Source organism: Theobroma cacao, chromosome 1, assembly GCF_000208745.1.
Source record: "Theobroma cacao cultivar B97-61/B2 chromosome 1, Criollo_cocoa_genome_V2, whole genome shotgun sequence".
Classification (NCBI taxonomy): domain Eukaryota; kingdom Viridiplantae; phylum Streptophyta; class Magnoliopsida; order Malvales; family Malvaceae; genus Theobroma; species Theobroma cacao.
The window spans coordinates 957251-978126 of record NC_030850.1 but is presented as its reverse complement, the minus strand read 5'-3'; the positions used below and the strand labels follow the sequence as shown (position 1 = coordinate 978126).

Below are 20876 nucleotides of genomic sequence, written 5' to 3'. Positions count from 1 at the left end.
AGTTGGCTACAGGCCTTCAATGGCGCTGTAGGGCAATTTTCTTTTCAATGGCTACCATACCAAAGGAGCCTTCAATGGCGCTGTACCTCCAGGAAAAATTTTTTTTCAATGGCGATAATGCAAGTCATTTATTTTAGCAGATAGTAGTAAAACCCACAGTAGGTTTGCTGGTGTACCTGTCAACTTTGATTGCACAAAGGGGAATGAACATGGCCAATATCTATCTCAGCACATATTTCTTTTTTTTCTTTCGTTACAATTCCTCCCGTATTATCAATTGATTTTACACGTAACAGGCTGCAGGGATTACTAAGATTTCAACATGTCATCATGGCAAAAGCACATCATGATTTCTCTACCTCCAGGAGTTGGGACAAAGTTGCTTGACATGGAAAGTTTACAATCTAATTTAGGCGTTTAAAACCAGCTCCCGCTACCATAAAGTTAATTCAAATTTGCCACCAAAACCATGATCTCCTGTTGCCCACATTTCAATTTCTTCCTTTTTTTTTTTGTCTCAATTAATGGGCTCCTTTTGCAACATTCAATTGGTGTGGGGACTACCAAAGGAGCTTGTGGCCCACCATGTTGATGGCCTTTTGTCTGGTGGGCTTACAGCTTGCTGCCTTTTATTTTTTTCCCTTAATTACACATAACTTGGACACTTTGGGTACTTAGCTTCATTATCCAATTGGAAAAGGAATGTTGTGACAGTAATCTAGATATGCCATTTTAGCATCCTTGACCTTTGAATCAAACAGGGAAAAGAGAAAGGGTAAGGTTTGAAAAGTGATACCAGAATCAGAAATTTTGGAGAAAAGATAACAGGAAAATGTCAAAGGAGAAGGAGAAAAAGAGCTAGTTGGACTAAAGGAGGGGAGCTTAAAAGCCTTTAATGGCATCTTGAAGAACTTGACAATTGACAGCACAGCCCTACTAATCAAAATTATGAGGCTACAGATAAAGCAGAAAGCAAAAAGTCAATCCAAATCCAGTTAAAACGCTTAGTTGAACTCACCCCCCTGGCCAGCTAGAAAGGAGAACTAGAAATGTTGAAAAGGAGATTTTTCCTTTTTTTCCAGTTAAACCCACCAGCAGTAGTGAGAGCCAGTGAGCCAGGGACATGAACATGAACCTTCCTATTTGATACAACTAGGTTTTCCCAAATGGGTCAATAGATCTTGAAGCCAAAAAGAGAGGAATAAAATATGAAAAACTAGTAAGGGAGAAAAACAAAATGAAAGATTACAACAGAGCAAAGATAAGATCACACAGGGCTCAATGATTCTGCCCATATCATATCATATGAGGTTAAAAAGAGCCAACCCAGCCTCCCTTTCCTAACCCCACCACTTGCCGTTTCAAAAAGTGCTTATTCAAAGTGTTTTGGGGAAGAGGAAACCAAACCCACCCCACAGTATACCCCCTAAACCAACACCCCATTGTAAGAGAGTAAGAGAGAGCATCAGCATTCAGCACTCTGCAGCAGCACCACCATCATCTCTGTGTTTTTTTTTTCCTTGCGTGGGTCTCTCTGCTGACTGCTCTTCCTGGCACACTCTCTGCCCTCTGCCACAAACCATATGGCAATACCAGCACCTCTGCTAACAGAGGCTCGCCTCTCTGCTCTCTCCATTAACCTTTACACCCTTTAGTCAAAGACTCAATTTTTTTTGGCCGAAAGAACCAAACTTTTGATATTGTTAACCAATGGCTAAAGGTCTCAGCTTCCTCCTTTCTTTGCTTCTTTGCTTGCCATTCTTGTCACAAGGCGAGAAGAACCAGGCTGAGATCCAATCATTAACATCTTTCAAGCTCAATCTCCATGACCCACTTGGAGCTTTAAACGGATGGGATCCATCAACACCTGCAGCTCCATGCGACTGGCATGGAGTTGCATGTACCAACAACCGAGTGACCGAGCTACGTCTACCTCACCTCCAACTCAGTGGTCGACTCAGTGACCGTCTCTCTGACCTTAAGTTTCTTACCAAACTCAGCCTCCGTTCCAACTCCTTCAACGGCACCATTCCTTCCACTCTCTCCCAATGCAAGCTTCTACGCGCTGTTTTCTTGCAGTACAACTCGCTATCCGGAACATTACCGTCCGAGATAAGTAATCTCACTGATTTAACCATTTTAAATGTAGCTCAAAACCATTTATCCGGCGAAATCTCCGGAGATCTCCCACAAAATATCAAGTATCTTGATCTTTCTTCAAACTCATTTTCTGGTTCGATTCCTAGAAGCATTGCTAATTTATCACAGCTTCAACTTATTAATCTTTCGTATAACCAGTTTTCCGGTGCGATTCCCGCTAGCTTTGGTGAGCTTCAGCAGCTTCAGTATCTCTGGCTTGATTATAATCTTTTAGAAGGGACTTTACCTTCAGCTTTAGCCAACTGCTGTTCACTTATTCATTTTAGTGCTGAGGCCAATGCGCTTGGTGGGGTTATCCCTGCAGCTATTGGAGCTCTTCCTAAGCTTCAAGTTGTTTCACTTTCTCATAACAATCTCTCAGGAACAGTGCCGGCTTCTTTGTTCTGTAATGTGACTGCTTATCCGCCTTCCGTTCGGATTGTTCAGTTGGGGTTTAATTTGTTTACGAATGTTGTTGGTCCTGCATCGGGGATATGTTATAGTGTTTTACAAGTTTTGGATCTTTCTGGGAATCAGATTGGTGGGGGTTTTCCCTTGTGGTTAACGGGTGTGACAACGTTGACAATGTTGGATGTTTCTGGGAATTTGTTGTCAGGTGAGGTTCCAGTTCAGATTGGGAATTTGTCTAGATTGGAGGAGCTGAAAATGGCCAATAATTCTTTCACTGGGGTGATTCCTGTTGAGATTAAGCAATGTGGTTCATTGCATGTTCTTGATCTTGAAGGAAATCGTTTTTCTGGTGAAATTCCTGGTTTTTTAGGTGGTATGACTGGTTTGAAAGTGCTCTCTCTTGGGGGAAATCTGTTTTCAGGTTCAGTACCGGGGAGTCTTCGGAATCTTACTGCACTTGAAACCTTAAATTTGGGACATAATAAGTTAAGTGGAAGCTTGCCAGAGGAGATAATGGGATTGAGCAATTTGAGTACGTTGGACATAAGTGGGAACAAGTTTTCCGGTGAGATTCCTGCAAGTATTGGGAACCTTAGTAGGGTTGCGGTTTTGAATCTAAGTGCTAATGTGTTTTCAGGGAAGATGCCGGCAAGTTTGGGCAATTTGTTCAAGCTAACTACTCTTGATTTAAGCAAGCAGAACCTCTCCGCTGAGTTGCCATTTGAGCTCTCAGGTTTACCAAATCTGCAAGTCATTGCTTTGCAAGAAAATATGTTATCCGGGGATGTTCCTGAAGGGTTTAGTAGTTTAATGAGTTTGCGCTATGTAAATCTCAGTTCCAATTCTTTTTCTGGTCATATACCGGAAAATTTTGGCTTTCTTCGTTCATTAGTAGTTCTTTCATTGTCTAATAATCACATAACTGGAGTGATCCCACCAGAGCTTGGAAACTGCACTGAGCTTGAAGCTCTTGAGCTTGGATCAAATTCTTTGACAGGTCACATTCCTGCTGATCTCTCTCGCCTTTCAAAGTTAAACGTACTAGAATTGGATGGTAACAACTTAACCGGAGAAATCCCATACGAAATCTCCAAATGCTTGTCATTGACCACTTTGTTACTAGATGCTAATCAGCTTTCTGGAAGCATACCAGATTCTCTGTCCAAGTTATCAAATCTCACAATGCTGGATCTTTCTTCTAATAACTTGAGTGGAGAGATTCCTGCTAATCTCAGTCTTCTTTCTGGATTGGTCTACTTTAATGTCTCAAGGAACTCCTTAGCAGGAGAGATTCCAGTTACTCTGGGTTCAAGATTTAACAGTCCATCTGCGTTTGCAGATAATCAAGACTTATGTGGAAAGCCATTGCATAGGTGTGAGGATATAGCTGAAAAGAACAGAAGGAAAAGGTTGATCCTTTTGATTGTGGCGGTTGTGTGTGCTGCTTTTCTCTTGTCATTCTGTTGTTGCTTCTATGTATTCAGCCTATTGAGATGGCGCAAGAGGCTTAAAGAAGCCGCTGGGGAGAAGAAACGGAGCCCTGCAAGGGCTAGTTCTGGAGCAAGTGGAGGTCGTGGCAGCACAGATAATGGAGGGCCAAAGCTTGTTATGTTCAATAACAAGATCACACTAGCAGAAACAATTGAAGCAACTAGGCAATTTGCTGAAGAGAATGTGCTTAGCAGAACCCGGTATGGGTTAGTCTTCAAGGCTTGTTACAGTGATGGAATGGTGCTCTCTGTTCGCCGCCTACCAGATGGATCACTTGATGAGAACATGTTTAGAAAAGAAGCTGAATTTCTAGGCAAAGTGAAGCACCGGAACTTAACAGTTCTCCGTGGCTACTATGCAGGGCCACCTGACTTAAGGCTCCTGGTATATGATTACATGCCTAACGGCAACCTTGCAACACTCCTGCAAGAGGCATCCCACCAAGATGGTCACGTACTCAATTGGCCTATGCGCCACCTAATTGCTCTTGGCATTGCCCGCGGTTTAGCCTTTCTGCACACATCCAACATGGTCCATGGAGATGTCAAGCCCCAAAACGTTCTATTTGATGCTGATTTTGAAGCACATTTGTCAGATTTCGGCTTGGATCGTCTCACGCTTGCAACTCCAGCTGAAGCTTCCACTTCAACTTCAGTTGGCACATTGGGTTATGTATCCCCAGAAGCAGTTCTAACAGGGGAAGCCACCAAAGAATCAGATGTCTACAGCTTTGGCATCGTCCTGCTTGAACTACTCACAGGAAAGAGACCAGTCATGTTCACACAGGATGAAGACATTGTGAAATGGGTCAAGAAGCAGCTTCAAAGAGGCCAAATCACTGAACTTCTCGAACCAGGTCTTCTTGAGCTGGACCCTGAATCATCCGAATGGGAAGAATTCCTTCTAGGAGTCAAAGTTGGGTTACTTTGCACAGCTCCAGATCCTCTTGATCGACCAACCATGTCCGACATTGTGTTCATGCTTGAAGGTTGTCGTGTGGGCCCTGATATTCCCTCCTCAGCGGATCCCACCTCTCAACCTTCACCGGCATAAACAACCCCAAAATCCGAACCCTTTTTTTACTTTTCCTGTCTCATGAAAACTTTTAACCATTTTTTTAGTTTCAGGGGCGAAAATGTAACACTAGGGTGAAATTTTTTCTTTTGTTCAGTTAATTCTTGTTCCATTTGCTTTTTTGGTTGGTTACTTTCCTTTCTACACCTTTGCCAATCGCCACTGTTCCTTTTCATGCTGGCCTTGGGGGAAAAGTGAGGGTCTTTTGAGAGAGTGAAGTAAGTTCAAAAAGTTCAATACTTTCTCTCAGTCAACGAAATGGACAAAGCTCAGTTCCAGATGCCCCGAAAGCAGACAACGACCGTTGCGGTCCCACATGGTTGTTTCGCGCCAAACGCGAGAGGATTGCTTTTGCCCTGGATTCGTCACGTGGCACAACGAAAAATGTAGCCGTTAAATTGCAGACCCCGAGATGTACACCCTGGAAAAGAGTTTAAAAGAAAAACCTGGTGTTGTTTTTTGTACTATTTTTTCTTTCTCTCAGGACGGGAGGGCCGAGGAGGGGGGGCTTTGGATTTTGGTTCGTAACTATGTTGAGTAATGCTGAAAAAGGGTAGTTTCGGAATCTCCTGAGGATGCCACGTGGGGGATCATATGTTGCCCTGGGATTATTTTTCCATTGTTCCGGGGCATGGCAATGGAGGACAAAGCTGAAAAAAGTAGGAGGGAGAAGAAGAAGAAGAAGACAAGGACACAAAATTTCAGGGTCCCACTGCAACAGAAAGGTGTGGGAAAGTGACCGGCGGGGTGGTGGTGAAAATGAAACGATGGCTCACGGCCTCAATTACTTTTTGAACCTTTTTTGGTGGGTCATCATCTTTATTGCCTGGAATTAAATTGTTATCTTTATTTAAGCTGTATTTTGATTGTAAGTGAAAGCAACAGACGTAAGTACCAGCTTACCTGTTTTGCTAATTCAAGTTTTTCCAGAATCAAACCCTTCAGTCACACCCCTCTTTTTCCAGTTTTGGTTTTGGCTTTTCCCCCTTGTGCATGAGGAGGGTTGCTGCTGGCCAACAACCAAAAACAAACCTCCTGAATCAATCAAAAAAAAAAAAGAAAACCAGAAACATGCAGAAAAATGTGGGGAATTTTAAAAAATTTCAGAGTAATGACATTGAGAAATGGACAATGAATTGAAAAATCCAAATTCCACGCAGTGACCGTTGAGCCTCCTTGGTCCTTTCTCTTATTATTATTTTAACACAGTAAGTTTCTCGTTTGTATTCATTTTCTTGGATGGTACAGTTTCCAGAGGTACAGACAAGGCCAAATTGAGTTATAATATTGTCCAACTGGGGAAGACTTATCATTTTGTTGGTCATGTTCTTCGTGATTCGGTTTGCTTGGTCTGAAATCAATAACCCAAACAAACTTAAATCTCCCCCACTGTCTCCATTAAATTAGAAAGGAAAAATGTCCCTATCAAGGCAAGCAAAAGCACTCGAAATCCATTATTATCTGATCTAATCAAGGTTTTCTAATTTTATTGCATCTGTGGAGGCAAACAATGAAACAAATTTCTACATGGTCCCCCAAAGTAATCTTTGCACTTAAAAGGGTATCATTAAGGTTTTTCATGTACACTTGATTAGGACGTTTTCCAACTAATTGAAACTGTCAAGGTAAATGGTTTCCTAATATGGTAATTAGACTTTAATCTCTTTTATTTCCTGTTTAAATGCAATCCCTATTTCAAAACTTCTTGTATTTAGGACATTAATGCGAGAGAATGCTGAGGTGGGTATTTACCATATTGATCAAAAACCATGGGTAAAACTGATCTTTCTAAGCTTTAAGCTTGAGCTTGGTTTTCTAACACAATCATTCTTGACAGGAAAGTTTACCTTTGGTACAAATTTGATGAATTCTGAAAAGCATACGCTCAGGAGTCTTTTCCATTTCCTTTTTCAGTTTTTGCCTGACAGGCATATTAATTATGAATGTAGGGTACAAATAATCCTTCCTCTCTATCTGCCTAACTCATAAGATTTCAATGAACATTGTTACATTACTGCAACAGTTTGGGTTAAAATATATTCCATTCCAATGTCATGTCTAGTTCTTAATTTCCTGAAACCCTTTTTTTTTTCCTTCTAAGGACATGTCAATCAATTTGTTCTGTATTAATTGAAGCTGTGCCCACATCCACATGGCCCAACTTGCTTAACACATAGATTGGGCCAAACCGCTTTGAAGTATCTCGTAGTTGAAAAGATTGATGCGTAGCAAATGGACCCTACAAAATATTCTAAAAGATGGTGAAATTGCTGGCCTGGCAAACTAGTATCTGCTAGTCAGAAGTGACAAAAGTTGGAGTGGTTTGACTTTTAGAGCTTGAAATTAATGTTTGAGAAAGAAAAAATTGCCGGATCTGGGCTTTTTATCGATATAAAGTATAAAGAAATCACAGGTTGTTACATTGAAAGAGTTGAAATTGTAAGAGTTATATATATATATATATATATAAATATTTAGAATTTCAGGACATGCTGATATAATATGAAAGGTAAATTAATTCATAACGTTGGATAAAAACCAAAATAAAGGAGACTAAAATAACTCCAAAACACCCAAGTTTTGTATAATTCTGAAATGATCAAACACTGACATTACCCAATGATCTAAAGCCTTTGTTTCTTGCTTTTCATCTCATATTCATTGATGTCAAGGTGGAAATCAGCGAACTGAAAGGGATGCATTTGAGGAAACATAAGCGGCATCATCAGCTGTTGCCGACTGTGAGCAGCTTCTGGTTGCATGGATGGAACGTAGAAGCGAGTTTGGAATGCCCAAGGGTCCTTGAACATCACGTTGTTTTGCATGGCTGTCCTTGGATCATGATGAACTGGAATTGTGGGTGAATTGAACATTACATTGCTTGGCATGGCGATTCTCGGATCGTGACAAACAGAAAGCGAAGGCGGGGGATTGTACAGCACCTTGTTCGGTATCTTGCTGCTACTAGAGGCAACCCCTGATTGAAGTCTGAAATCAAGATGATTCATCATCGACATCCTTAGCGATTTATCAATAGGATTCATCGAATTTTCCATGGGATTCAGGCTGAGGGAAAGCTTTACCAAAGCCTCATCAGCAGGTGAATGCGAAGGTAGTTGTATGTTGAGAGGTTCTGCAGGGACAGGAGGCTGCTCCCTGCTTACTCCAAAATCCAAGTTCTTTAGAGCAAAGGCTTGAACGCGATCAAGATGGTTTAGAATCTTTACAGGGGCATGAGCTTGAATGTGATTATCAGAATGGCTTAGATTCTTAGGATGAAAGGATGCAGGGATGTCATCAGAAGGGTTTAGCGTTGATTGGGTATTGAAACCACCTACAATCCTCGATTTAGCAGATAGCATATGATTCCAGTCATCTCCCTTCATCATCGTGATCTTCTTCTTCACAACTTCAAGGTTCAAATCAAGTTTCGTAAGAAAAGATGCAATTTGTTCGGGGGAGAAATCGTCGATACGATCATCCCATGTTTGAAACTTGGCTTTGAAATTTGCTTTGCGTACTTGGGCTACCTCATCCTGAACCTCTCTCATGCGTACGTTGAAAAAATCACATAAGCTAAAGATTTTCTTTTGCGCATCCGAAGCAACCTTAATCTTGTATTCGTCGACGATGCTCTTAACCTGAACAGGATCTGAGGGCCAAACTTCAACCTTGGCGGGGCTGCCCTTCAACTTGGGTTCAAAAATGATCATACATACCTTCACGTCGCAAAGGATGGAGAACTCGTACGCCTTCTTTTTCAATCCTTTCATTCGCTTCCTAAGTGTTGTAGCTCGAGCCTTCTCATTCTCTATAAATTTCACGATCAGTTTTCCTCGAGCCATCTACCCACAATCATGAAATTTTACAAATAAAATCCAAGAAATTAATACAAAATAAAATATTGAAAAGTGTTTATATTTGATACATTATCAAGTTTGAATTTACGTTCGTAAGATTTTTGTATTGTCTAAACTTTAAACCTAACTACCCAAAGCAGAAAATCGAATCCCAGACATGCGGATTTATGTTTCATGCCAAGTTAATCTTCATAGTTGCGTAGGTTTAAGGTTTTGCTTTATTCCTTAAATCTAAAACCTCCAGAACTTGTGCAAAAGAGTGATGACAATGGAGTTATACATGGCAAAAACTCATTGTTCATGGCATTATTGGTTTCAGAGAGAAGAACAATAAAGGCAAAAAAGATTAACAAGAAGGCATCATCATTATAATGACTTGATATAAATTAAAGGGAATTACCTTAGATTTCTTCACCGGCCTCCCTTGGGGCTACCTCTCCATTCAATTCAATACAAGAACAATCATGGAGTTTCTCTTTACTTTTTTATAAGGGGAAAGGGTTTCCCCTTAATTACTTTTTATAATATTCTTCTCATTACAATCATGGAATGTAAATCAAGGATTCTGATTCTTGATTCAGAAAAACAAGGAAATTTTATGTTACTCATTCTTTCCTTATTTATTTATTGCTCAATTATATTCCATTCCTTATTAAAGTTTTAGATTTAGGAGTAAATGATTCACAATTAAAATCTTTACCATCTTTGAACAAGATAGAAGATTATTTCTGTAGTATTACTTTCACAAACAAGCAACATATTCAAGATGGGGAAGCTGACAGCAGAACTTCATTACAGCAATGCCACTGGCAAGATGATCGCGAGACATAACTGACATAAAGTATCATAAACATGGTCTTTGCATTTCATTGAACTTACATGTAGAGTACAGCAATAGATACGAAAAAATGTTAAAACAAGATTTATTTCAAATTAAATCTATCTTCTACTGATACAAACAGCATAGAACTGCTTATCGATAAATTCATGAATGAGTTCAAGATAACAACTTGACAAATTGTTTCACACTGCATATGCTCGTGGCATGAATCGGAGACAACCAAGTGATGCCAACTAGCAACAACCCTTAGTCTCAGAACCTCGCACTCTATTCTGCTCGGGACTGACCAGCTCGGGAAGAGAGGATGATACCGACAATGAGTCCATACAGAGCCAAAGCCTCGGCAAAAATGAGAATTAGAATCATTCCTACGAAAAGCTTTGGCTGTTGGGCGTTGGCCCTGCAAATGAATGCATAGAAGAACTTAATCAAGCGAGGCACATTCTCGCAATTGGAATGAATCTAGAAACTGAAGATGAAGCAAAAAACCTTTCGCACTAAAAATAATGCACATAAACATACATGGAAGTAACCAAGAGAAAAGAACAACGATTACCAGCAGTAAATTGGATGCAATCCATGAAAGTACCATCTATATTCATTGGCAACAATTCCAAACTTCTCTGTAGTCAGCAAGACTTTTGAAAGTAACTTTTTCTCTTTCTCAATGCTTCAATCTCTATAGCTTCTAAATACTTTAAATTAATCGAAATAAACTACATTTCATGTAACAAGTAAAATTCCAACTAAACTAGGTTCAAATATACCCACACCACTATAACCTCATCAGAATTTGTAATTAAAAAGCCAACCATATGCTCACAGTTCATATGAAAGAATATTAATGTACCTATATAAGTTGCAGCCAAACCCTAATACTAAATCACCTCAAAGAATTTGTTCCAATATGGATGATCACTAGTCTGAATTACAGATTTTGCTATGTTAATCAGTTAATAAATCCATACAGTAAAACAACAAAGAATGAAATCCAGCAAACAAGATTTCAATTAGATAACAATACCTGACGCCAGCATCGCCGACGATTCCGATGGCCATGCCCGCAGAGAGACCAGCGAGGCCACAAGCGAGACCAGAGGAAAGATGAGCATAGCCATCGAAAAGGTAGTAAGATTTGGCCTTCGGGTTAATCCCAGTGCTTATAATAACCGCAATAATCAACCCATAAATACCTAAAACTCCAGCCATAACAACGGGGACGATCGATTTCATTACCAGCTCTGGCCTCATCACTCCCATCGACGCCACTCCAACACCGCTCTTCGCCGTCCCGTACGCAGCTCCCATACCTAAAGAAAGAAACAAGCCAATTAGGTAGCGAAATTAGCAACGATCAAGAATTGAAAATCTGGGGCCGAATTTTGAAGTTAGGTTAGGTTTTACAGGAGAAAACGAGGGCAGCAGCAGCGCCGAGGAAGCCGAAGAAGGGTGCAGTTTCATCGCCGCTGAACGTGGACGACATTTTCGTTCGCCAAAAATATTCACCAACGAATTGAAGGGATTTGGGAAACTTTGATCGGTGGATTTCTTCAGTGAGCAGAGGAAGAGAGAGATGGAGAAGGAACTACGAAATTTCTAAGTGGACCAACGTGATAGTGCCATTGCCATTACCATAAAAAAAAAAAGTAAAACGCGTATTGGGCCTGTTTTGAGCTGCAGAAGACAGGTATTTACTTCATGGGCTCATACGCTGGGACGTATCTTGTGCTAGTTCTGGGCTGAAGATGACAATCTTACTGTTGTTCCGGGGCTCATTTGCTTAGTATCTTGGACCAAGAAAGCTCGATGATAATGTTAAACACCGCTTCTCTTTCCTTTGGGTTGGGAAAATGGTAGGAATTCTTTTTCCAGTTAATGCAAAGAACATAACCATCTATACATTTCAGTAACTTTTGGTTATCAAAGAAAAAGGAATTACAGACTATGCTAGAGCTAACTGGTTTACAAAATTATAAAAAACTTTAAATCTTGGGAACTAATAAACAAATGGAAGAACGGCCCACCGGTCAGGTGGATAGTCCTCAAACTTCTGGAGGTACCACCGGTGAGTTTCTGCTGCAGCAAATGCAAGATTAGCCACCTGAAACAGTCACCACAAATGACTTATTTAGTGTTGAGTCTAACATTTTGCATAGTTCAGGAATGTGAATAAGGGAGTAGAGAGTACCACAAATCCAAGGAGTAGCCATATAGTGAAGTCAGTTCCTCCACTTGCAACCAACAGACCGACATATATTATCTGTACTGAAGCAAAGAACTAACAGTCATAACTTTGACAGGAACCAAGGAATATAGCAAGCAACTGTATGAGAGAGTCACCATCTCAGCCAGATAGTGTGGACTTGAGACGATGTTGAACCAATCACCACGTGGAATCTCATATTCAACTGTTTGATCTCTATGTCCTCTAAGTGAACCCTGATTAAAAGCCAGAAAATCAGCGTATGGATGTGCATAAGATACAAGCCATAGATCATTTTGTTTCATTCCCAACAAGTTACAAAAGAAAAAAAAGAATCCTGTGTTCACCCCATCTTATTTAAACCTTAATATAGCTTTTATTTTCACAATCTCATTAAAAACAATTAAATCCAAAGGAATTAACCTAAACATTGGATATTAAAACTAACCATCAATATCAGTTTTCCCACATTGAATTCATTTAATCCTCCAAAATCAGGACACAAGGATGCATCTAGATTGTAAAGTTTTGAAATTTTCAAAAGTCCTGGATTTTTCAGTTCGAGAGAGATCAAGCAATTGATTAAAAGAGAAGAAAAAACCTACAAGAATTGCATGACAACAATATTGATGGAACCATCCCCAAGCAAATATAGCAGCACCAGCCCATTGGCACCATCCAAGCCTTGTGATAGGCTTGACATATCCCCACAAATCAAAATCTGTAAATGACAGCATTTCTTGCCCTTCGACCTTAAATTCAGCCACTTGATCAGCTGCAAAATTAACGACCTCTAGTGCACAAAATGTACAGAGTGACAAAGGTGCTGCTATATAAAAACTGCCAATGCAATCATCACACAATCAGAACTAAAAACAATCTACATTGTTAACCAGGTTTACAAGGAAATTTAAGATTTTTAACTGTAGCAATTACAGAGACCTTGAAAATAGGGTACAAAATAATCATGTTCATGCATTAACTTTCCATTGTCAGCAAAAAGAAGTCACATAACTATGGTCAATCTTCCAAATATAACGTCCAAATATCATAAGAAAATATAGAACAATAAGAGAAACATATTAAGTGCTAACTTCTATTTCTTATTACCAGCTTTCCATTCTTTATATTGTCAATTATACTGATTTTTGATAAGTACACTAATTTTCACCAGCCTTAATCAACAAAGAGTCACATAATTCAAAAATGGCGATTCATAAGCAATTAGACTTATCAAATGTGTTGAAAAAACTCACCAAATGCCAGTGAAGTATCCAAAAATGTGCATTCGAGCAGATGAGCTGTAGTTGAAAACAAAAAGCGTCTCATAAAGGCGCCTCAGGACATGAATTTCCATCAACAACAGCAAGAACACAGACTTCCAAACATTGAATCTGTCTTCAGCCGAGGCAAACCAAGACTTGTGCAAGGAAAAAACATGAAACCCTCCAGTTAAGTGACTAGCAGCAGCAGAGTAGCTCAATGACTCAACACTTAAAGGAGCAACTTCGTATGCAAACCACCAAATTCCCATTAACAACACTGTTGTCCAAACCACAGCCAACAAATAAAAGTGTAGAAAGAAACTCTGAGGAACTGTGTACTTCTATACTAGCACAAAAACCAAGACAAAAGACAATCAATTGTTTGAAACAACGAAATTTGATGGGAATTTTTCTCTCGAAAGATGGTAACAAAAAAAGTTGGGTCTTACATGGGATGAAGATGGCATAATCTTTCCCCTCTTGGCAAATCCAAGTAAAAGGGTATGAAATGAACCGAGACGTGAAGAAGGGAGTGAAGCGATGAGGATAGGAAGAGTCCCGGCTACCCATCCCGCCCTAAGAAGCCAAATAAAGCATGTTTTGATGGTGTCCATTGACCGCAAAGAAAAAGCTTCGACCAAAACTCCAACCACTTCCATTCTTCCCGGAGTTGTAGTCGCCGCCGAACAGTGGCAAATCAGAGAGAACGAGGCAGGATTTTTGTAACCGTGAGCTGGAACGACGTGGCGGTGAGGGTGTAAAAGTGGGTCGGACGGTTGGGTTTGTAGTTGAACATAGAACAATTGGGCCACTAATCTAAAAGAAAGTCCAAAATCTTGAGTTGGGCTCTTAGAGGAAAGGGAAGCAAATTGGCCCGCTTAGTCTTACTAAATATTTTTACCAAAGAAATAAATAAATAAATAATGTCTATTCTATGTAGCACGATAAATATACAACGGGTCATGAGTAGTCTTCTCTTTTTCCTTTTTTAATTTTTGAAAAATATAAATTTTTTTATTTAAAAAAAAACACATTATAAAAATGATCGAATTTAAACCTTTTCTCTTTGTATTTATAAAATATACATAAAAAATAATTCTCTGACTCAAAAAATTGAACTCATTTATATCCTTTGAACATCATGCAAATTAATGCACGAGAGGAAGATTCATGCTATGCAAATTCATAATGGCTCATAAGCAAAGTGCTTAAGAAAAGTACTTGTATGTATCCACCAACAACCTTGAACCTCATTGGATTAGAGTTCGTGAAACGTGCACGAATGCTTAACATCTAATGCAATTTGATTAAGTTTATGGATAAAAAAGAGGTTGTTTTTACCTTATGATTCCTATTAACTTTCCATCATTGTGTTGAGTAAAACTTGTAGAACACAAAAAACAAAAAGGGGTCGACCTTTTTTACCACCCTTTCATCCTTTGTACTTATTGATCGGATTGTTATAATGAAAACAACTTGGGGATGATTAACCTCGACTTCTTCTTAATCGTTATCGTGAAACAAAGCCATGGACATGGAGCCACACGTTCACTTGGGGAAATCATGGGTTCTCGAGCCAAGTAGGGAGGGCTGGGGGGCCAGGACTAAGTAAATGCAAAAGGAAACCTGAAGAAGGCATCAATGGTGAAATAATTATTGGGGGAGTATGTGGACAAAAACATCCGAGTGTAATCATTCTATTTGTGGCTGATACTTAACTTTTCGCGATGAGTCCATTTTGTTCTTATAGCATTTGAAATGAGCTTACTCTTACAGTGGGGGAGAATGGGGGAGATGTGGAAGATTACATATAGAGAATTTTCACCATGGAACTGTATCATCACCATGCCAGATTGCCTCATTTTGCCTTTGCTTTATAATGACGGCTTCGAATCCATTTCAGAGCTAGGCAACTAAGCTAACGAGAAAACCTGCTAATGGAAAATGATCAAAAGCTTTTGATCAAATGTGAGGAGTAATCCTTCACTTATCTGCCGACACTTGATAAAAAACAAAGAACACATGAGTAAATTGAACAACAAACAGTAATTAGAGAAAAAGAAAAAGATAAACTCTGTTTATACTTTTATAATTTTAACTTTTTTTCACATTCACTTTGGTAATTTCTTATTTTTTTCCAAGTAAAACCCAATGGATATATTTTCTAACTTTTTTTCCCACAAAAGATTAGACTATTAATTTTATTTTATATAATTACAAAAATACTCTTAAATATGAATAAATATGTTAATTTTAAATTAATAGTATTTTGATAATTTTATTTAATAAAATTAACAGCTTAATCTTTTACGAGAATAGAAGTGATCCCCGAGATTTTAATTATATAAAACAAGAAAATCACATGATAGTAATTGGAAAAAAAATCACAATGTGCCATATGAAAAAGGTTAACACAACAAGAAGATTAAGTGAAATTTACCCAAAAAAGTCAAATTTCAATAGTATATTTATAAAGAATATCGAAAGATTAATGACTCAATTACGATAATTTTATACATAAAAATTTTGATTTTGGTGAAGAAATAATTAAGTTTGTAAAAGAGATTTAAATAGACAAGTTGTGAATATAGTGATGTATATATGATATACTATATATTTGTTTTTTATTTTTATATTTGGGGGTCTAATCAAAAGCTTATTAAAAAAATTGGAATAAAGAAGGGAAAAAGGTAAGGCAACAAGAATCACACCTTTTCGACAAACAAAAAATTTTATTCTCTAGAAGACCTGGTTGAAACCAGAGAGACTTCTGTCTGTGCAAATAGCAAACAGATCTAGCGAGTCAATTCAAGCAAACGCGTCATACTCGATGTAAGTCGGGACCCCCTCCCCATTGGCGACCCCATGAAAGCTCTGGTCATGAACCACGAGGCACAAGAAATATGTATAAGAATTAGGAGGAGCTAGCCCCAATCCCATTTGCAAACCACCATCACACACAGGACCCCCCCTTCAGCTCACCTGTGGCTATCATGGCATCTGTTTCTCCCCCATTCTTTCCCAATCAATGGCCCATATCCTCTTCCCTCTCCCCATTCGATTTCAACCCTGTTGAGGGAAAATGTGGACTAATTAATGGCCTATCCTTCAGAAATCATCCTCCATCGTAGTAAATTGTAATCCCCCTGCTGGGTGTGTCCACCTGGAAAGACATTGCAGGCGGCCAACTAATGAACATCTGACACATAATAAAAGGTTATGCAAAACTTGTGCCTGTGGATTTTTCCAGAATGACTGGACTCTCTCTCTCTCTCTCTCCCTCCTCATGCTTCGTGGGGTTCTTTACTTCTTCTTTTCCTGTCAGCAGCTTCCATTTCGTAAAGCCTGGATGTTGGATTTGTAGTGATTGTGAATTGAAACTTGAAAGAGACATCATTTGAAAATCTGAACCGCCTGTCATTGCTTTATAGTTGTATATATTATTCTTTTCAATTTGTGTTTTCTTCAGTGATACACCAAAAGGAGAAAGCTGAAATATTGTTCAACCTTCTACACTCCTCTTTCACCGATATCATTCTCTCACAAATGATGCAAATATCAGAACCCCCCCAGGTTACTACAATATAACACCATTTGAGATCAGAACGTGTTGTTGGGTGCAGTTTTCAATCAATCAGAGTAGCTTTTTCAAAAATATGGTAATAATGTATAAATTAGGCACAGGATATCCACTCTAATTCCACATGATGGTCAATCATCATATCATAGAATGACATATTACTGATAAAAATAAAAAGAAGAAGATAATTTGACTTTATTTTGTTAATCCCAAAAAATCTAGAAAAGTTATGGGAAAAATATATATATATATATATATATATATATTTTCCCCCCAATTTCCACCCAAAAATGTTGAAAAATTCAATCATAGTCTCCTTAGGGAAAAAAATGCATTATAGACTCTAGAAAAAGTAAATGTATTTTGTTCTCTTTTTATATATATAAATATAAATTTCATTGTCAATACAAATGTTAGAATTAATGCCTACAAGGGAGGGTGCAATCATGGGTGATGTCCCTTGAAAGAAGCTTGTGCTTCACACCTTAGAAATGAAAAGAGGGGAAGAGTGTGTTCTTGAGTTATGAGTGTAGTTCAAGAGTTTGGCTAAAAACCCTTTGATTTGTTCTTCTTTTTTTGTTGATTTATTCTTCTTCACCAACCACTGTCAACAAAGGCAAAAATATCTTTGTAACAAACAAAAACTTGGAAGGGTAAGGTGTTGTTCTAGGATTGAGAAAGAGAGAAAAAGGAGAGAGAGAGGGAGTTTGGAGGGTGGTCGATGTCAAAAAGGGTTTAAAAGATCCTGAAAGGACCCCCCCATGGATCTTCCTTTTGCTGGTTACGCTAACTCTTATCTCCACATTCTCTTTCTCTTTTTTTTTTTTCTTTGCCCAATTTTTATAACTTACTAATAGGATTATCATTGTTGCTGTTAAACTGTGAGAGGGAGAGAGAGAGAGAAGGGTTGGTTTTGCGTTCACCGCCCCAAGCTTTGGTGGTGGGTGGGGTCCCCAAGGAGGGTGTCTAATGAGTTCAATGATGCGGTCCGCCGCATGATTGGGAGACCGCGGCCGACCCACCACCGTCCTACGTGGACTACGCGTAACCCCCTTCTCTTAGCCATTCTACCATGTAGCCCAGCTTACCCCAGCTCCCTCTTTTTCCCATATTTCATCTCTTACCCCTCTCTTTTCTATAGAGGTATCGTATGCGTACACGCGTATGTCACGAAAGCATTATTTTTTTTTTCAAAATCTAATTTAGTATATGTGCAGTATTTATGTTTATAGCTATATACAAATAAATACATATATATATATAAGTTAATTTAAATAAATGAAGATTATTAAGTTTTGATGATTTAAGTGAGAAAATGCATGCAGGCCAAGGTAAAAGAAGAAAAAATGCATGATTCCATGGAAAACCGCATGGGCGCATGGGTATGTAAGGCTTGAAAATTTGGTTAACTTTAGACAAAGATAATGAGCAATTTGGAATCAAGCATGTGGCACGTGTCATATTTATGCTAAATTTGGGTAGATATTATTCGGCTTTCTATTCTGTGTATATTATTCTTACCGGGGACCAAAAGAAAAAGTTTATTGACCATCTTTTTTCCTTAGGCAATTATTGAATAGTATATATTTTTCTTCCTTGGAAAAAAAATTATTTAATGTCATAGAGTATTTGGAAGAGACAAATGTTTAGCACATAGGCAGACCAAATCTCCCAAGTTAGGTAAGATTTAAACATGTGAATGCAAATGGAAAAAAGAATAAATAAAGAAAGAAATAGGAAGTATTGATTCAAGGGCCAGGTAGCTTGGAGAGTCATTTTCGAAATAATTGGAGAAATATATATATATTTGTAACCAAAATTGTGTGGGAATTATGGGATTTTGAAGAACAATTCAAATTGGGTTTGGACAGGTGAATGGATGAAGAAGGAAGAAAAGGAAAGGAGGGAGAAATAGTTTCCAAGAAAGGTCACTTATAACGAGATTTAAAAGACTTTGGAGGACCCTGTCCTTTTGCTGTCTATGGTAATCATGGTGTGGTAGAATGTTTAAGCCTACATGTTGAGTGGTAGAACGTTTAAGCCTACATGTTGAGCCTCAACATTTGTAAGCTAATTGAAATAGTTCCTTTTGACATCGACAAGGTAAAATGTGAATACCAAATTCCGTCTATTGAGATGGATTATGATAAGAGGGCTAAATGGGGGATTAAGTATTGTATATCCAAAGCTCATTGTTTCTTTGGGTTGTTTCTAAGTAAAATGAGAATGCTGCAATATAATTGTCACACTGAGTCTACCATTAGATTGTGTATGAATAAGTTATTATTTTTTTGAACTAATTTTAAGTACATGATAATGTTACAGCATAACTGTCATATCAAATTTACAGTTAAATCGTTTAAGATAATAGATTCGAACCAATTCTTCTTTTTAAAAATTTAAATAAATCAAATTAAACATAATAAATTGATGATTTAAAAATGAAAATAGAGTCGCATTAGATATTATCAAAATTATCTTTAGTTTATACAAAGCTTTTTGAAAAAAAATTTTATCTTATACTAGTAACCTTTTTAGAGGAAAATGGCATGCAAGAAAGCTATCGGTAATAATTACAAGTTACAACCTGATGCACTCAAAGACCTTGTATATAGAATAAACCAATCTGTATAAACTTTCAATATTATAGAGTTAAATTCATTAATCTATGAAATCTTTCTTTGTCATGACTTGCATATTTATTTATTTATTAATTTAGAGATAGATTACACCGACGGTAACCTTTTGTCATGATAGCGACTTAGTATCAATCAAAGAATTATCGGATCATGTCATCGCTTTGGAAAGGCCTAGCTAAGGAAAGTTAATGTGTTCTCTAAGTCTTAATTACCATATGCAATACCTAAATTAACTTTAGTCTCTATCTTATCCTCATTCGTGAATTAGTGAAATCCATACTTTATATGTCAATTATTACACTTATTCCGTCCAATACTCAGATTTGAAATTAAAAGAATTATCCCAAAATAATTTTCTTCTTTAATCTTAATCATTAGAAAGATACAATTATATCGTTCAAGTAACTTAAACCAAATTAACTTAATTAATTTGTACTTCCCCTGTTCTTTTTCCTTTATGCATCTTTTCTTTTTAAGATATCCAAAAATAAAATCGTTTTTTTTCATATTTAAATTTTTAATGATATTTTTATATTAAAACAGATAATTAAATTTTTAAATTTCATAAAAAATTAAAAAATATATTTTAAAACGAAAAGAATTCAGAAAGAGATTGCCAAAGTTAAGAAGGTAAGATGATGAAAGAGGCCAAAACTGAAAGTGGAAGTGGGGGTCCTTCCTCATCAAAGGCTGCTGCCCTTCACGATATATATTTTTGTCTTTCTTTTTTTTTTTTTCGCCTTTGTTTGTCTTCTACGTGAAGAACGATGTCAATCCACCAACTCCTCTCCGCCACGTGGCTTCCACTGTTTACGTCACCGTACGTTTTTCCTTGTCGTTCCTTCTCCAAAATACTTGTCGATAGAACCAAAGGAAAATCATTTGAAGGCCGTAATTCCCAGCTTGGGAGGAAATGACCGGAATATCCCTGAAAGTGACGCCCGAGGAAAACACCCCCAGTGGGAAGTCCAGAGTCCTCGTCGGTGGCGGTTCGCCAGTTTTAGGAAATCGAGGGCGTTTCGGTGAAAAACGAAAAAGAAAGCCATGCGAGACGCGAGCCGAGAGAGGAGCCGGAAGGAGTGACAGCGTGGACGGAAGGTCCATTGGCGGCAACACGTGGCCTAGGTTGTCGGGATATATGCCGACGTGGCAAGTGTGTCAGAAAGTTGGAAAAGGAGAAAGGGCATGAGAAGGGAAATTATTGGAATATCTCGTGAGAATTTTAACGAAATGTCAGGGGATTGGAATTTGGGAAATGTTTTTAAGAAAACTAGAAGTCGTTAATCGTAGGTTAGCCCGACACCAAATTAAAAAAAAAATAAGAAAACTAAAGCAAGTGATTGAATTGACTATTTTTAGAAGAGAAAAGCATA

General features: G+C 38.2%; 4 protein-coding genes across 4 annotated transcripts; 1 reads left to right on the top strand and 3 right to left on the bottom strand.

Annotated features, from left to right (window-relative positions):
- Window positions 1083-6079, top strand: LOC18610802 (probable LRR receptor-like serine/threonine-protein kinase At4g36180). Its single transcript, XM_007046679.2, has one exon. The coding sequence runs from the start codon at window positions 1711-1713 to the stop codon at window positions 5092-5094; it is 3384 nt and encodes a 1127-aa protein (XP_007046741.2). The 5' UTR covers window positions 1083-1710; the 3' UTR covers window positions 5095-6079.
- Window positions 7695-9091, bottom strand: LOC18610801 (MADS-box transcription factor 27). Its single transcript, XM_007046678.2, has one exon. The coding sequence runs from the start codon at window positions 8958-8960 to the stop codon at window positions 7740-7742; it is 1221 nt and encodes a 406-aa protein (XP_007046740.2). The 5' UTR covers window positions 8961-9091; the 3' UTR covers window positions 7695-7739.
- On the bottom strand, window positions 9799-11448 carry LOC18610800 (V-type proton ATPase 16 kDa proteolipid subunit). The gene is made up of 3 exons (XM_007046677.2): window positions 11221-11448; window positions 10841-11126; window positions 9799-10216 (listed from the first exon to the last, which is right to left on the bottom strand). The coding sequence occupies exons 1-3, from the start codon at window positions 11297-11299 to the stop codon at window positions 10084-10086; spliced, it is 498 nt and encodes a 165-aa protein (XP_007046739.1). The 5' UTR covers window positions 11300-11448; the 3' UTR covers window positions 9799-10083.
- LOC18610799 (polyprenol reductase 2) lies at window positions 11627-14027 on the bottom strand. Its single transcript, XM_007046676.2, has 6 exons — window positions 13734-14027; window positions 13276-13625; window positions 12625-12859; window positions 12157-12255; window positions 12005-12076; window positions 11627-11917 (listed from the first exon to the last, which is right to left on the bottom strand). Exons 1-6 carry the CDS (start codon window positions 13941-13943, stop codon window positions 11813-11815), a joined length of 1071 nt encoding a protein of 356 aa, XP_007046738.2. The 5' UTR covers window positions 13944-14027; the 3' UTR covers window positions 11627-11812.

Coding starts and splice junctions, on each gene's coding strand:
- LOC18610802 (XM_007046679.2), top strand. CDS start 1,711: ATGGCTAAAGGTCTCAGCTTCCTCCTTTCTTTGCTTCTTTGCTTGCCA.
- LOC18610800 (XM_007046677.2), bottom strand. CDS start 11,299: ATGTCGTCCACGTTCAGCGGCGATGAAACTGCACCCTTCTTCGGCTTC. Junction 11,127..11,220: donor TGCTGCCCTCGTTTTCTCCT/GTAAAACCTAAC, acceptor TTCTTTCTTTAG/GTATGGGAGCTGCGTACGGG. Junction 10,217..10,840: donor GTCGGCGATGCTGGCGTCAG/GTATTGTTATCT, acceptor ATTCATTTGCAG/GGCCAACGCCCAACAGCCAA.
- LOC18610799 (XM_007046676.2), bottom strand. CDS start 13,943: ATGGAAGTGGTTGGAGTTTTGGTCGAAGCTTTTTCTTTGCGGTCAATG. Junction 12,256..12,624: donor ATTGTTGTCATGCAATTCTT/GTAGGTTTTTTC, acceptor GCTTTTAATCAG/GGTTCACTTAGAGGACATAG. Junction 11,918..12,004: donor GGCTACTCCTTGGATTTGTG/GTACTCTCTACT, acceptor TGACTGTTTCAG/GTGGCTAATCTTGCATTTGC.
- LOC18610801 (XM_007046678.2), bottom strand. CDS start 8,960: ATGGCTCGAGGAAAACTGATCGTGAAATTTATAGAGAATGAGAAGGCT.